The sequence below is a fragment of the Mizuhopecten yessoensis genome, unplaced genomic scaffold (assembly GCF_002113885.1).
Source record: "Mizuhopecten yessoensis strain PY_sf001 unplaced genomic scaffold, ASM211388v2 scaffold5061, whole genome shotgun sequence".
Taxonomy (NCBI): domain Eukaryota; kingdom Metazoa; phylum Mollusca; class Bivalvia; order Pectinida; family Pectinidae; genus Mizuhopecten; species Mizuhopecten yessoensis.
In genome coordinates, this window is record NW_018405860.1 from 83,217 (window position 1) to 98,759 (window position 15,543).

Consider the following 15,543-nt stretch of genomic DNA (forward strand, 5'->3'; position numbering starts at 1 on the left):
GATGTCGCAGAGGTGCAGTGGACAAAGGGAGGATGTCGCAGAGGTGCAGTGGACAAAGGGAGGATGTCAGGGAGGGGTAGTGGACAAATGGAAGATGTGAGTGAGGGGCAGTGGACAACGGAAGGATGTCAGTGAGGGGCAAGACAAAGGGAGGATGTCAATGAGGGGCAGTGGACAAAGGGAGGATGTCAGTGAGGGCAGTGGACAAATGGAGGATGTCAGTGAGTGACAGTGGACAAAGGGAGGATGTCAGTGAATATTGGACAAGTAGTGAAGAAAGTGGGCAGGAGTTTGAGCCAAGGTTTGAGAATGAGAAGGGTCAAAGTCAGGATTATCACGAGAAAAATGCATAAACCGTCATACACGACACGGATGAAGTGAAGTTCAGTGTGAATTTAATACCAATGATGTGGGTGTGTATAAAGTATCGTCCTAACAATATAATCATGTCACTTAGCTCTGCTCCTCTTACAAACATCACAGATTGCTTACAAACACTTTAAAGTAGGAAGTGCGGCAGAACTTAACAGACAATGATAGAGTGTTAAGTATTGTTTCAAGTGAGTATGTTTGTAACTACACTTGTATAGGATATGATTCATTTACATCTTAGATCAAACATACTTAACAGAGTGTGAGAGTTTAATTCATGGCGGATAGAAAGTGCAGGGTGAGCGAGATGGATTAACGACAGGAGAGTAAGTACAGGGTGAGAGACATGTATTAACGACAGGAGAGTAAGTACAGAGGGAGAGACATGGATTAACGACAGGAGCGTTAGTACAGAGTGAGAGACATGTATCAACACCAGGAGAGTAAGTACAGAGTGAGACAAACACTTTAAAGTAGGAAGTGCGGCTGAACTTAACAGACAATGATAGAGTGTTAAGTATTGTTTCAAGTGAGTATGTTTGTAACTACGCTTGTATAGGATATGATTCATTTACATCTTAGATCAAACATACTTAACAGAGTGTGAGAGTTGAATTCATGGCGGATAGAAAGTGCAGGGTGAGCGAGATGGATTAACGACAGGAGAGTAAGTACAGAGAGAGAGACATGGATTAACGACAGGAGCGTTAGTACAGAGTGAGAGACATGTATCAACACCAGGAGAGTAAGTACAGAGTGAGACAAACACTTTAAAGTAGGAAGTGAGGCAGAACTTAACAGACAATGATAGCGTGTTAAGTATTGTTTCAAGTGAGTATGTTTGTAACTGCTCTTGGATAGGATATGATTCATTTACATCTTAGATCAAACATACTTAACAGAGTGTGAGAGTTTAATTCATGGCGGATAGAAAGTGCAGGGTGAGCGAGATGGATTAACGACAGGAGAGTTAGTACATAGTGAGCGACATGGATTAACGACAGGAGAGAAATTACAGGGTGAGAGGCATGGATTAACGACAGGAGAGTAAGTACAGGGTGAGAGACATGTATTAACGACAGGAGAGTAAGTACAGGGTGAGAGACATGTATTAACGACAGGAGAGTAAGTACAGAGAGAGAGACATGGATTAACGACAGGAGAGAAATTACAGGGTGAGAGGCATGGATTAACGACAGGAGAGTAAGTACAGGGTGAGAGACATGTATTAACGACAGGAGAGTAAGTACAGAGGGAGAGACATGGATTAACGACAGGAGAGATAGTACAGGGTGAAAGACATGGATTAACGACAGGAGAGTAAGCACAGGGTGAGAGAGATGGATTAACGACAGGAGAGCTAGTACAGAGTGAGAGACATGGATTAACAACAGGAGAGTTAGTACAGAGTGAGAGACATGGATTAACGACAGGAGAGTAAGTACAGAGTGAGAGACATGGATTAACGACAGGAGAGTAAGTACAGAGTGAGAGACATGGATTAACGACAGGAGAGTTAGTACAGAGTGAGAGACATGGATTAACGACAGGAGAGTTAGTACAGAGTGAGAGACATGGATTAACGACAGGAGAGTTAGTACAGAGTGAGAGACATGGATTAACGACAGGAGAGTTAGTACAGAGTGAGAGACATGGATTAACGACAGGAGAGTTAGTACAGAGTGAGAGACATGGATTAACGACAGGAGAGTTAGTACAGAGTGAGAGACATGGATTAACGACAGGAGAGTTAGTACAGAGTGAGAGACATGGATTAACGACAGGAGAGTTAGTACAGAGTGAGAGACATGGATTAACGACAGGAGAGTTAGTACAGAGTGAGAGACATGGATTAACGACAGGAGAGTTAGTACAGAGTGAGAGACATGGATTAACGACAGGAGAGTTAGTACAGAGTGAGAGACATGGATTAACGACAGGAGAGTTAGTACAGAGTGAGAGACATGGATTAACGACAGGAGAGTTAGTACAGAGTGAGAGACATGGATTAACGACAGGAGAGTTAGTACAGAGTGAGAGACATGGATTAACGACAGGAGAGTTAGTACAGAGTGAGAGACATGGATTAACGACAGGAGAGTTAGTACAGAGTGAGAGACATGGATTAACGACAGGAGAGTTAGTACAGAGTGAGAGACATGGATTAACGACAGGAGAGTTAGTACAGAGTGAGAGACATGGATTAACGACAGGAGAGTTAGTACAGAGTGAGAGACATGGATTAACGACAGGAGAGTTAGTACAGAGTGAGAGACATGGATTAACGACAGGAGAGTTAGTACAGAGTGAGAGACATGGATTAACGACAGGAGAGTTAGTACAGAGTGAGAGACATGGATTAACGACAGGAGAGTTAGTACAGAGTGAGAGACATGGATTAACGACAGGAGAGTAAGTACAGAGTGAGAGACATGGATTAACGACAGGAGAGTTAGTACAGAGTGAGAGACATGGATTAACGACAGGAGAGTTAGTACAGAGTGAGAGACATGGATTAACGACAGGAGAGTTAGTACAGAGTGAGAGACATGGATTAACGACAGGAGAGTTAGTACAGAGTGAGAGACATGGATTAACGACAGGAGAGTTAGTACAGAGTGAGAGACATGGATTAACGACAGGAGAGTTAGTACAGAGTGAGAGACATGGATTAACGACAGGAGAGTTAGTACAGAGTGAGAGACATGGATTAACGACAGGAGAGTTAGTACAGAGTGAGAGACATGGATTAACGACAGGAGAGTTAGTACAGAGTGAGAGACATGGATTAACGACAGGAGAGTAAGTACAGAGTGAGAGACATGGATTAACGACAGGAGAGTAAGTATATGGTGAGAGACATGGATTAACGACAGGAGAGTAAGCACAGGGTGAGAGAGATGGATTAACGACAGGAGAGTTAGTACAGGGTGAGAGACATGGATTAACGACAGGATAGTAAGTACAGGGTGAGAGAGATGGATTAACGACAGGAGAGTTAGTACAGGGGGAAAGACATGGATTAACGACAGGAGAGTAAGTACAGAGTGAGAGACATGAATTAACGACAGGAGAGTTAGTACAGAGTCAGAGACATGGATTAACGACAGGAGAGTTAGTACAGGGGGAAAGACATGGATTAACGACAGGAGAGTAAGTACAGGGGGAGAGACATGGATTAACGACAGGAGAGTAAGTACAGAGTGAGAGACATGAATTAACGACAGGAGAGTAAGTACAGGGTGAGAGAGATGGATTTACGACAGGAGAGTTAGTACAGAGTGAGAGACATGGATTAACGACAGGAGAGTTAGTACAGAGTGAGAGACATGGATTAACGACAGGAGAGTTAGTACATAGTGAGCGACATGGATTAACGACAGGAAAGTTAGTACAGAGTGAGAGACATGGATTAACGACAGGAGAGTTAGTACAGAGTGAGAGACATGGATTAACGACAGGAGAGTTAGTACAGAGTGAGAGACATGGATTAACGACAGGAGAGTTAGTACAGAGTGAGAGACATGGATTAACGACAGGAGAGTTAGTACAGAGTGAGAGACATGGATTAACGACAGGAGAGTTAGTACAGAGTGAGAGACATGGATTAACGACAGGAGAGTTAGTACAGAGTGAGAGACATGGATTAACGACAGGAGAGTTAGTACAGAGTGAGAGACATGGATTAACGACAGGAGAGTTAGTACAGAGTGAGAGACATGGATTAACGACAGGAGAGTTAGTACAGAGTGAGAGACATGGATTAACGACAGGAGAGTTAGTACAGAGTGAGAGACATGGATTAACGACAGGAGAGTTAGTACAGAGTGAGAGACATGGATTAACGACAGGAGAGTTAGTACAGAGTGAGAGACATGGATTAACGACAGGAGAGTTAGTACAGAGTGAGAGACATGGATTAACGACAGGAGAGTTAGTACAGAGTGAGAGACATGGATTAACGACAGGAGAGTTAGTACAGAGTGAGAGACATGGATTAACGACAGGAGAGTTAGTACAGAGTGAGAGACATGGATTAACGACAGGAGAGTTAGTACAGAGTGAGAGACATGGATTAACGACAGGAGAGTTAGTACAGAGTGAGAGACATGGATTAACGACAGGAGAGTTAGTACAGAGTGAGAGACATGGATTAACGACAGGAGAGTTAGTACAGAGTGAGAGACATGGATTAACGACAGGAGAGTTAGTACAGAGTGAGAGACATGGATTAACGACAGGAGAGTTAGTACAGAGTGAGAGACATGGATTAACGACAGGAGAGTAAGTACAGAGTGAGAGACATGGATTAACGACAGGAGAGTTAGTACAGGGTGAGAGACATGGATTAACGACAGTAGAGTAAGTACAGGGTGAGAGAGATGGATTAACGACAGGAGAGTAAGTACAGAGTGAGAGACATGGATTAACGACAGGAGAGTTAGTACAGGGTGAGAGAGATGGATTAACGACAGTAGAGTAAGTACAGGGAGAGAGAGATGGATTAACGACAGGAGGGTAAGTACAGAGTGAGAGACATGGATTAACGACAGGAGAGTTAGTACAGGGTGAGAGAGATGGATTAACGACAGGAGAGTAAGTCCAGAGTGAGAAATGAATGGGCAGTAGCGGTTGCAGATAGTATAGGGAAAACATCACCAAGAAGGCAGAAAGTGAAACAAAGCATAGATTTCAAGTTATGTAAAAAAACACTAAAAAAAGAACTACAAAAACAGTGCTAATAAATGGTCGAAACAAATGCAACCTCCTTCCTGACCATTAAATCACAATAACATTTAGCCAGACGATTTAGCAATGAATCATAGTGATACAGTTACTATAGTTGTGGAGAAGGGTGATATGGTGGTGGAGCACGGTGATATAGTTGTGTAGAAGGGTGATATGGTGGTGTAGCACGGTGATATAGTTGTGTAGAAGGGTGATATGGTGTTGTAGCAAGGTGATATAGTTGTGTAGAAGGGTGATATGGTGGTGTAGCACGGTGATATAATTGTGGAGAAGGGCGATATGGTGGTGGAGCACGGTGATATAGTTGTGTAGAAGGGTGATATGGTGGTGTAGCACGGTGATATAATTGTGGAGAAGGGCGATATGGTGGTGGAGCACGGTGATATAGTTGTGGAGAAGGGTGATATGGTGGTGGAGCATGGTGATGTAGTTGTGGAGAAGGGTGATATGGTAGTGAAGCACAACGGTATGGTGGTGTAGCACAGTGATATGGTGGTGTATAAGGGTGATTTGGTGGAGGAGCATGGTGATATGGTGGTGAAGCACAGTGATATGGTGGTGTAGCACGGTGATATTGTGGTGGAGAAGGGTAATATGGTGGTGGAGCACGGTGATATGGTGATGTAGCATGGAGATATGGTTGTGTAGCACGATGATATGGTGGTGTATAAGGGTGATATAGTTGTGAAGAAGGGGGATATGGTGGTGTAGCATGGTGATATGGTGGTGTAGCACGGTAATACAGTTAAGGAGAAGGGTGATATAGTGGTGTAGCACGGTGATATGGTGGTGGAGAAGGGTAATATGGTGGTGTAGCATGGTGATATGGTGATGTAGCACGATGATACAGTAAAGGAGCACGGTGATATGGTGGTGTAGCATGGTGATATGGTTATGGAGAAGGGTGATATGGTGGTGTGGCACGGTGATATGGTGGTGGAGAAGGGTGATATGGTGGTGTAGCACGGTGATATAGTTGTGGAGAAGGGTGATATGGTGGTGTAGCACGGTGATATGGTGGTGTAGAAGGGTGATATGGTGGTGGAGAAGGGTGATATGGTGGTGTAGCACGGTGATATGGTGGTGGAGAAGGGTGATATGGTGGTGTAATACGGTGATATGGTGTGGAGAAGGGTGATATGGTGTTGTAGCACGGTGATATAGATGTGGAGAAGGGTGATATGGTGGCGTAGCACGGTGATGTAGATGTGGAGAAGGGTGATATGGTGGTGTAGCACGGTGATATAGTGGTGGAGAAGGGTGATATGGTGGTGGAGAAGGGAGATATGGTGGTGTAGCACGGTGGTATAGCTGTGGAGAAGGGTGATATGGTGTTGTAGCACGGTGATATAGTTGTGGAGAAGGGTGATATGGTGGTGGAGCACGGCGATATAGTTGTGGAGAAGGGTGATGTGGTGGTGGAGCACGGTGATATAGTTGTGGAGAAGGGTGATATGGTGATGCGTAGCACGGTGATATAGATATGGAGAAGGGTGATGTGGTGATGTAGCACGGTGATATAGACGTGTAGAAGGGTGATATGGTGGTAGAGCACGGTGATATAGCTATTGAGCACGGCGATATAGTTAATGAAGCTTAGTGGTGATATGATTGTGCTCATAGATTTTCAGTCAGTTGGAGTGACCGAATTCCTCGCTCTTATTTAACTTGATAGCTATATCTAGCTCTAGAGTATATATGCAGTTCTTAACAAACCTGTAGTAAGATTACACTTATGAGTTTACAGTATCATAATGATAAAAGAACGGTTGCACAGCAGGTGAAAGGGGCAGCTAGTAAACTAGCTACGTCAGAGAAATACTTTTACACATGAATAATATTCAAATGGCGTCAGTGTAATAAGATATGGGACCTCCTTTTCCTAGTTCTGTAAATAAGCCTTAATCTATAAAGAGAAAGTTCTTGTAGTCTACGGGCAGTTTAATGTAACGATGGGCTACGATCCGTTATGTACTCATACGTTGTTTCTCTTTATATTGGCAATACCGATCTAGATTATTAAGCACACGCCGGTGAGTAGCTCATAAACAAGTAACAGGGATTTCGGTCAAACTACGCGGACTACTGGTCAAACATAACAGGTAGGTCATATTTTAATTAACAGACAAAGACAGATATGTAACGCTAACAAGTTTTAACTGTCTCTATATAAAATTACTTCTTACTTTAATACTATCTAACCAATGCGGCTGACTGCCTCACAGGGACTTGAGAATTTGTTATGTACAGCTATATCTGGACCTAGACTGAGGTGTTTCGAGTAATCTTCTGTTTTAGCACGGACTTAGATAATCTAATTCCGTGGTTTTAGGAGTTTATATCAACGTATATATATCATCATTGGGGTGACATGTATACCGGATGTTGATATAGCCGGACCCCTAAACCGTGTAAAATTACCCTGAAAACCTTAGTTTAGGTCCAAATATAGCAGTAACAAAGTATCAGGTCCCTATGGACTGCCTCACTCATGGTAACACTTTAAAAATACGACGGCATATAAGGTCCTAGATACTATAGGCCTACCCTATAACTTATGGTCTATGGTCTGTTGTACCGGCAGAGATAGTGATAACTAGATATAAATTAAGAAAGGGAGCATATCATATAGTTGATGTTTACATACCGGAATAGTCTGTCAGAGCATGCTAACGTTATACGTACCGCAGTCACCGGCTAATGATGAATTAATGTTATCTAATTACGAAATTGCATGTAGGCCTAACTACGTTTCGTAATTTTTCCTAAATTCGATGTAGTCAGCCGCAGCCTATCTAAAGACCTGTTATAAAGACATTTAAACATTTTCTAGGAATGGTCCTAGATTTCCAAATTAGCTATTCTCCTCCATAAAGTAGGCGGCTACAATCTTAAAATTAGACATATCGTCATATGATCAGTGCTTCAGTGATAAATTACATGCTTGAACTTGCCCGCAGTGACTTTTTTTATGTATTTCATCCATGATATTTAACAAATCTGTAAATGTGTTACACCCTATCTCCCATTTTAATAATATTTGTGAAGTTTGTGCAGTGCGTGTAGTTAGCACGCCTACTTTTGAATATTTCGCAACTGAAAGTTTTTTTGGAACGGTTTGCAGTTCATCCCTTTCCGCTTGGTGGCGCTAACGTTCAGTAAGTAGGAAAAAATGGCGGAGAAAGAAGCGTCTGCTGCTAGGAAAGAACCGATAACGCCGGTAGCTCGGCCCAGAGTGAGAGGTCTTGACCTGCTACGGGACCCTCTTCTGAATAAGGTATGGAGATTTCTTATATGATCATTATTTTTTGTAAAACTAGCGTTGAATATTGCAAATGTCATTTTCTAGAACGCAACGAAATAACGAAATGTCATCTGTTGAACTCGTCAAACTGACTGTGCGCTGTGCTGTCTCCTTCGTCCTGTACCTGGTGTACGGCGTGCATGTGTAATACTCGCTTGAGTGATTATGTTGTTATCAATTTTCCGCGTTGTTACAATTCATTTGAATGTTTTGTGTAATGATCACTACCTTTTAGCCACATGGCATGACTTGACATTATTGGATGGAGTCGTAGGCTAGTAACTCGGCAACGTCAGCGGATCATACGACACTGACACACAACCCAACTAACATAGTTCTCACTGATAAACATTATCTCACAAGGCCGTCACTCTATTTCGGTAATAAGCCCAAGGACGGTAGGACTGACTGATAATAAACGATGATATTATACGGTCACGAATACTATTTTAGTATTTAAATACAATTTGTAATACAATTTACAAATAATAAATTAACAGCAATTACTTGTCAAATGTGCAGAATGAGCTGAGTTCAAAAATCATGAACACGAAAAAAATCACTCCTCCATGTATCATCTGCAGGGATTAGCACTGATGCAAAAAAAATATACATATAAACGGTAAAAATAGTAAAAAGAAATATATATTCACTTTAACAGATAACCTACTTGTTCTGTGTTTACAAACTAAGTTTTTATCAGTGATATACATGTACCATCTGTTTTGACTATGAGATACCCATTATGATTGATTGTAACTGTAGATAATATTTTATTGCTATCATAATACATAATAGAACATTAAATACCAGGAATACGTTTGTGCATGTTTCCCGAACTGTGCATTGATTTTTGTAAGCATGTATTAAACATTAAATTTGATGCAGAAAGTTATCAATGCTTTCACTTAAGACTTCCCTGAGTTCAGAAATATGTGTATAATTATTTTACATCCTGTTTTCTAGTGTGATGCACCTCTGCATCGGCAGTCATGTCAATAAGCACATCATAGTTCAAGCATTAATAGGCTCCAGAACCTCCTGGTTGATCCCTGTGGTCTCATATTTTGATAGTTTGTAAAAGTTTGTGATATCAAAAAGAACAAATAGATAGAGTAAACATAGAACACATCTACTCTATACCTTGAATACATCAGAAAAAATCCAATACTGGCCAGTCCCATCATCGGGTGGATGATGTCCTTCTTTAGATGTCCATCGTTAGACGTTTTGGCGCTTATCGGAAGTTAACCACAAAGTCTTCCAGAGTTGTGCCTACTGGGTTGATCAGACCCAGCCAGGGACTGGTTGGCTCTTGCTGCTGCTGGTTGGAATTGCCATGGACATACTCAAGTCCTTAAAAATGGTAGTTAAAATTTCCTGCTTAATGTTCAGCATTTAGGTAATGGCAAACACTGGTTCACCCGTTGTAAGTATAATATGACCTGGCGAAATGCTGTGCTGGGTGCCTTTGACATGGTATTTCAGTGAGATAGCACTATAAAGTCAGCATCAGATCCGCGCTATCACAAGAAGGCAATCACGCCAACATACCCTGTCTCCTGCATACACACACGCAAGCACACACATACACTACACACATGGAGGCACGTCCTTAAATGACCTTAGCTGTTAATAGGACGTTAAACCAAACCAAACGAATGCTGCCATGTTGTTGCTGTAGCCTCCTGCATCATCAATCAAGTCTTTTGATGTCCTATGTTATGGCACTGTGGGACTAGCACTGTTGTTGGTGTCCACCCCACAGCTCTTCTCTCTTCCTCCATATCCAGTTGGATGCCATCTCTGTCTGTTTGCTCACAGCACCCACCAGCTTCTTCCACTCTATCCCTAGCATCCCCAGCAACCTCAAAGTCCTTTATAGAGATTGGTCAGGGAAACCCCTGCAACCAACCTCTACTGGGTGGCACCATACCATAGCCAATTTCCCTGTTTGCTCATGCCAACGGCCCGTACCTGCCTGGTGTCTTCTTCCATCGTTCTGACCTCTGTTTGTGTCATCTCTCTGCGCTGCCTTTGGCTAGCCCTTCCCCAATTAGATCGGGAGATTGTTCCTAGCTCAATGCGCCCTGCTGCAACTGTTCCAATGATGTCATTGTGCCTCAGTCTTTCTTCTGCCTTCTTCACTGCCTATTTGTGTCCCACTTCCAGTCCGTGCATGTTACTACCCGTGCTCCCCTGACTTTGTCATCTTTGCTGTCCCTGCAACACGATCACCTGCCGCACTTGTCAGAATACAACAAACACATCTGTATGTTTGCCTGCTTAGCCTGTCGCATGCAGTAGACATAGTTTAATGAGCGCAACATTAGCATATTATAATCAACCACACGCCCTTAACACAATATACTCACATCTTTACTCCTCACTATCCTTCTCATACTTTAAAAAGTCCTACATCTTTACTCCTCGCTATCCTTCTCATACTTTATAAAGTCCTATACGTACATAGCAGTTATAAATTTAAAAAAAAACCAGTTCTCTGAAAAGAAACCAAGCGGGCCAGCCAACCTAAAAAACCCTGGGACAACAGGAACTTTTAGACACTTTGGACCACTTGGTAACAGTGCATTTGACGCAAGTACATTAAGCTTTTGCCCTCATCAGTGCTGACTTTTCTTGTCCTGCACTTGCACTATTCTTTATGATGATATGATGACTGACTTCATCAGCTTGCATACAATTTGTTGAGCTCTGTGTGTCATGCTAAGTTTACTGGTATTCAATCCTTTCTATAATCATAGTTAAAGGTACTTTACAATGATAAAATAATAATACAACTTAAGTATAAACATCAAGGCTTTATTTTCAGGGCCTGGCATTCACCTTGGAAGAGAGACAAATCCTTGGAGTTCATGGTCTGATGCCTCCTGCCCAATTAAACCAAGAACAGCAGGTTTATGCTGTGATGGAGAATTTCCATCGCTGGCAGAATGACCTTGATCGCTACATCTACCTTATGGCTCTCCAGGACAGAAATGAAAAGCTTTTTTATAAAGTGGTCTCTGAAAATGTAGAACTGATGATGCCAGTCATTTATACCCCAACTGTGGGTCTTGCCTGTCTCAAGTATGGACTCATCTACAGAAAACCCAGGTATTAAACATGTACAGCAAATATGTATATATACAATTGATTGATGGCAACATAATGTGTCAAAACTGACCCAGAGCTATATCTTTGACAGTCATGGTGATGACTGTACTGTGTATTGTTGTAGAGTAACCTCACTTACCTTCTGCTGTTAAGAAATTACTACATATATGGCAAAGGTCAAGCATCCTGCATTCAATTATATCTTAATTGATTTTGAAGTTTGCATTTATTGTCAGAAGAGGTTTTGTAACATGGGTTTACAGTCATATACAATGTGAATGTGATTACTGTAGTGAATACATTTACAGTTCTGAACTGTATACTACATAATGTATCTACTTATATACCATTCAGATGTACAGCATCAGAGTTGTGGTGTTAACTCTGTAGTCATTCATGGATTAGTTTGAGATATTTAAGAATATATTTACTTTCCTTGATTGTGGAAAATTTGAAGATGCATCTCATTGTAGAATGTAGCATTTCCTGTATTCTTTTTGTTGTACAGACTCTTAGGAAAATTGAGAAATGAAGGTAAAAATGTATGGTCTATTAGTAAAAAAAAAGATCATTTGAAAAAACACAATTTGGTATGGGGCCAGATTTCATTATCACATTTAAGACTAAGGACTGTATGGACATGTAGTGAGACAGATTTAGACATCATTATAAGACTGAGGACTGTATGGACATGTAGTGAGACAGATTTAGACATCATTATAAGACTGAGGACTGTATGGACATGTAGTGAGACAGATCTAGACATCATTATAAGACTGAGGACTAGAGACAGTGAGTGAGAAAGATTTTCATCATTGTAAGACTGAGGACTAAAGTCATGTAGTAGGACACTAGGACAGAGCCTTAATCATAAGACTGAGGACTAAAGTCATGTAGTAGGACATATTTAATTGTAAGATTCAGGACTAAAGTCACGTAGTAGGACAGAGACTTAATCATGAGATTGGGACTATAAAGACATTTATTGAGACCTACTTTAGTTTGATTCAGTGATTGTAAGATTTGCTATGAGTCCTTACAACCAGACTTCATAATCATTGTAAATTGAAATGTTGTGAGACAGATCTGGACTTCATGGGTTTTTATTTGTACAATACCATAATTAACAAGCCCAGCTGGTGTACAACCAGACTGAATCAACAATTAGTTGAATACTGTATTGATTAAGGAGAATGTTGAAGGCTGTTCTGGTAATATCCTGTTCAATCAATTGTGTTGCTCTATGTGAAATTTAGCTAAGACTGTACACACAGTAATGAAAACCAATGTAATACTTTGTTCTTATGACCAGCTACAACTTCCGGTGATATTACAGTGTATTGTTTTGTCTGAACTTAAGTATATTCCAGTTAGTTGCTTCAAAATTTGAGAAAGACCCATTTAATTACTATACAGTTTAACATGTATTCTTGTACAGTCAAGTCTCCTTAATCTAGTCACTACTAATCTGGTTGGCCCACTACGTATACTGAGTCAGTATTTTGGGAGACATATTTTTAGCCTTTTATACAAAATTGTTCCATTAAAACAACAATTTCACTATTGAAACATATTTCAGAGGGAATGCAGTTATATTATCAAGGTTTGTGTGTGTAAGTTGGTCCTGTAAACATACAAATTGATCATATACTTGCATCAAAAAGTGATATTTGTGTTGTAATTTGTTTTTTAGAGGTCTGTACATCACAATCAAAGACAAGGGCCATGTGTCGGATGTCCTCAGCAACTGGGTGATCGACGAAGTGAAGGTAACCAATTCTACTTATTAAAATGACAAAAAGAAGATATAGTGCTATCACTAAATTATGTTTAAAGTATCGTAAAGTAAAGTAACTTAATTGAGGTCTCAGTATTATAGTTAAGATGGCTATTGTCTTTCAAGGCTTCCTGCTATAGTTACTGTTTAAATAAATGTAGTAATAAAGACTGGGCCAATACAGATCAAAATTAATGACCTCAGTGTTTGTAGAGGCGATATTGGCCCATACAAATCAATGTCAATGGCCCAGATATTTGACCAGTAGCTTGTTAGGCTACCAAGTTTGTTCAAAGGAATGACCTTTACTAATTTTTATAGTCACTGGGGTGACATGTTTGAAAACCTTTTAACCGGTACTTCTGACCACCAAGAGTCTTAGGTCATGATCTTTGTCTCCTAATTAAATTTAAATAGTTTTAATACTTGTCTGTTTTTGTAAGATTACTTGTGTGAGATTAATACCAGGTGAGTGATAAAGACCCATTGGCATTGGCCCTTTTTTCTATAATAAGCGACATGTATATTTAATTTTTGTTATTCAGAAAGATTTTAGTATTACAATGTTATGTGAAAAAGTAAATTCAAATCTTATTGCAATAAAAGAGAATCACATTTACTGCAGACAGTAACATGTCTCTAATTTCAAAACAGTGCCATCAATAGCAGGTGATATTGAAAATGATATCTTGCCAACTGAATTTTGTTATACCTAATTGACAATGCCCGGCCACTGAACAGTTGTAAATACTTATTATTAAGCTCCTATATGACTATTACAAAGTGTCTGTGTGTGACTGCAGGCTATCGTGGTGACGGATGGTGAGAGGATCCTGGGATTGGGAGACTTAGGATGTTATGGGATGGGAATCCCTGTGGGAAAACTATCCCTGTACACTGGGCTGGCTGGCATCAAACCCCACCAGTGTCTCCCCATCATGTTGGATGTCGGCACCAACAACGAGGTAACACTGTCAGGATCTGTGAAATTTCTCTGACCTTTCACCAGGAGATTACTTTTAAAAATAATATGTCTGTGAGGTAGATATCCACTCAAAAAACTTTGAGGGTCAGTGGGAAAAATGGAAGCTACAAATTGGAATTGAAGCATTATCAACTTATTTCTTAGGCCTTAAGTAAGTTATTATTTAATGATAAATGTGGAACATTAACTGTTAATGGGCAATAAGAAGTAGTTATACTGTAAACGTGGAATATTATGCGTGGGGGAAATTTACGCTTATTACGCGGAGTTGGGTCGTCCGGGTAAATTTCCCCCACGCGTATGGTTTCGTCGATAGTGTAAGGAACAACAACTCTGATAGATATTGGTACGTGTGTGTGATGTCCTCCTGTAATATTGCTTTGTTTACGTATTACTAATTAACGTACATTGTCTTGTAATGGTAAAAAATAAAAACAATGACAACTGAAATAAACTACTTGATAAATTTAAGGTTTTAATGAACAACAAATTTGAAAATATATATATAAAGGCACAGAGAAAGTCATGAATAAACCCGGGTACATTGAGGTCCGGTACACGTCACTCACACACATGTCTACGGGACACAAACAGCTAGTAATCGTGTGCAACGATCCCTACACAGGTAAATGCCCCAGTCATCATGGTAGAGTCATTAACTGCACTCGATGAGTTACGATAACTTTCGAAAAGTTTATGGTTTTATCATTGTTATTTGGAAAACGGGTTTGTTTTGACTAAATAGCACTCACCTGTTTGATCCCAGTTGATTACGAGATCAGCTGGTATAAGACACACACATACACAGAATACAGTTCACCTTTATTTGCATCTGTCCAATGACCAGTTGGTACGTATACGTAACATGTACTCAGTAGATACTAGTATTTTTACCTGTAAACATTTTGTAAAGTAAGGGAGATAACTATGCAGAGTAAACATCGGTCTACTACGACCACGTAAATTACCCCGGCGCGTATAGTTTTGACCTTCAAATCGCGTAATTTTCACCCAGAGTAAATAACCACGTTTACAGTATGGGGGGAATTGTAGTGAAACTAGGCACATTAACTGAAGTTGTTTTGTGGAAACTGTTATCATGTATACCTTAGAGGAAGTAAATGTAACGGGGAGGTTACTGTTATCATGTATACCTTAGAGGAAGTAAATGTAACGGGGAGGTTACTGTTATCATGTATACCTTAGAGGAAGTAAATGTAACGGGGAGGTTACTGTTAT

General features: G+C 40.5%; 1 protein-coding gene across 3 annotated transcripts in view; it reads left to right on the plus strand.

Moving 5' to 3' along the window:
* The first annotated feature begins 3,217 nt into the window (after positions 1 to 3,217).
* The window catches only part of LOC110450172 (NADP-dependent malic enzyme-like), a 32,032-nt gene continuing 19,706 nt past the window's right edge, over positions 3,218 to 15,543 (plus strand). Inside the window, exons 1-6 of one of the 3 annotated variants that reach the window (XM_021497455.1) lie at positions 3,236 to 3,252; positions 7,137 to 7,223; positions 8,246 to 8,398; positions 11,259 to 11,542; positions 13,236 to 13,311; positions 14,123 to 14,284. In XM_021497455.1, coding sequence (XP_021353130.1) covers positions 8,294 to 8,398; positions 11,259 to 11,542; positions 13,236 to 13,311; positions 14,123 to 14,284 — 627 coding nt within the window. In that variant the 5' untranslated portion in view covers positions 3,236 to 3,252; positions 7,137 to 7,223; positions 8,246 to 8,293. Of the gene's footprint in view, positions 3,253 to 7,039; positions 7,224 to 8,245; positions 8,399 to 11,258; positions 11,543 to 13,235; positions 13,312 to 14,122; positions 14,285 to 15,543 lie in introns of those variants that run through there. The other 2 variants (XM_021497456.1, XM_021497454.1) reach the window with 2 other exon arrangements.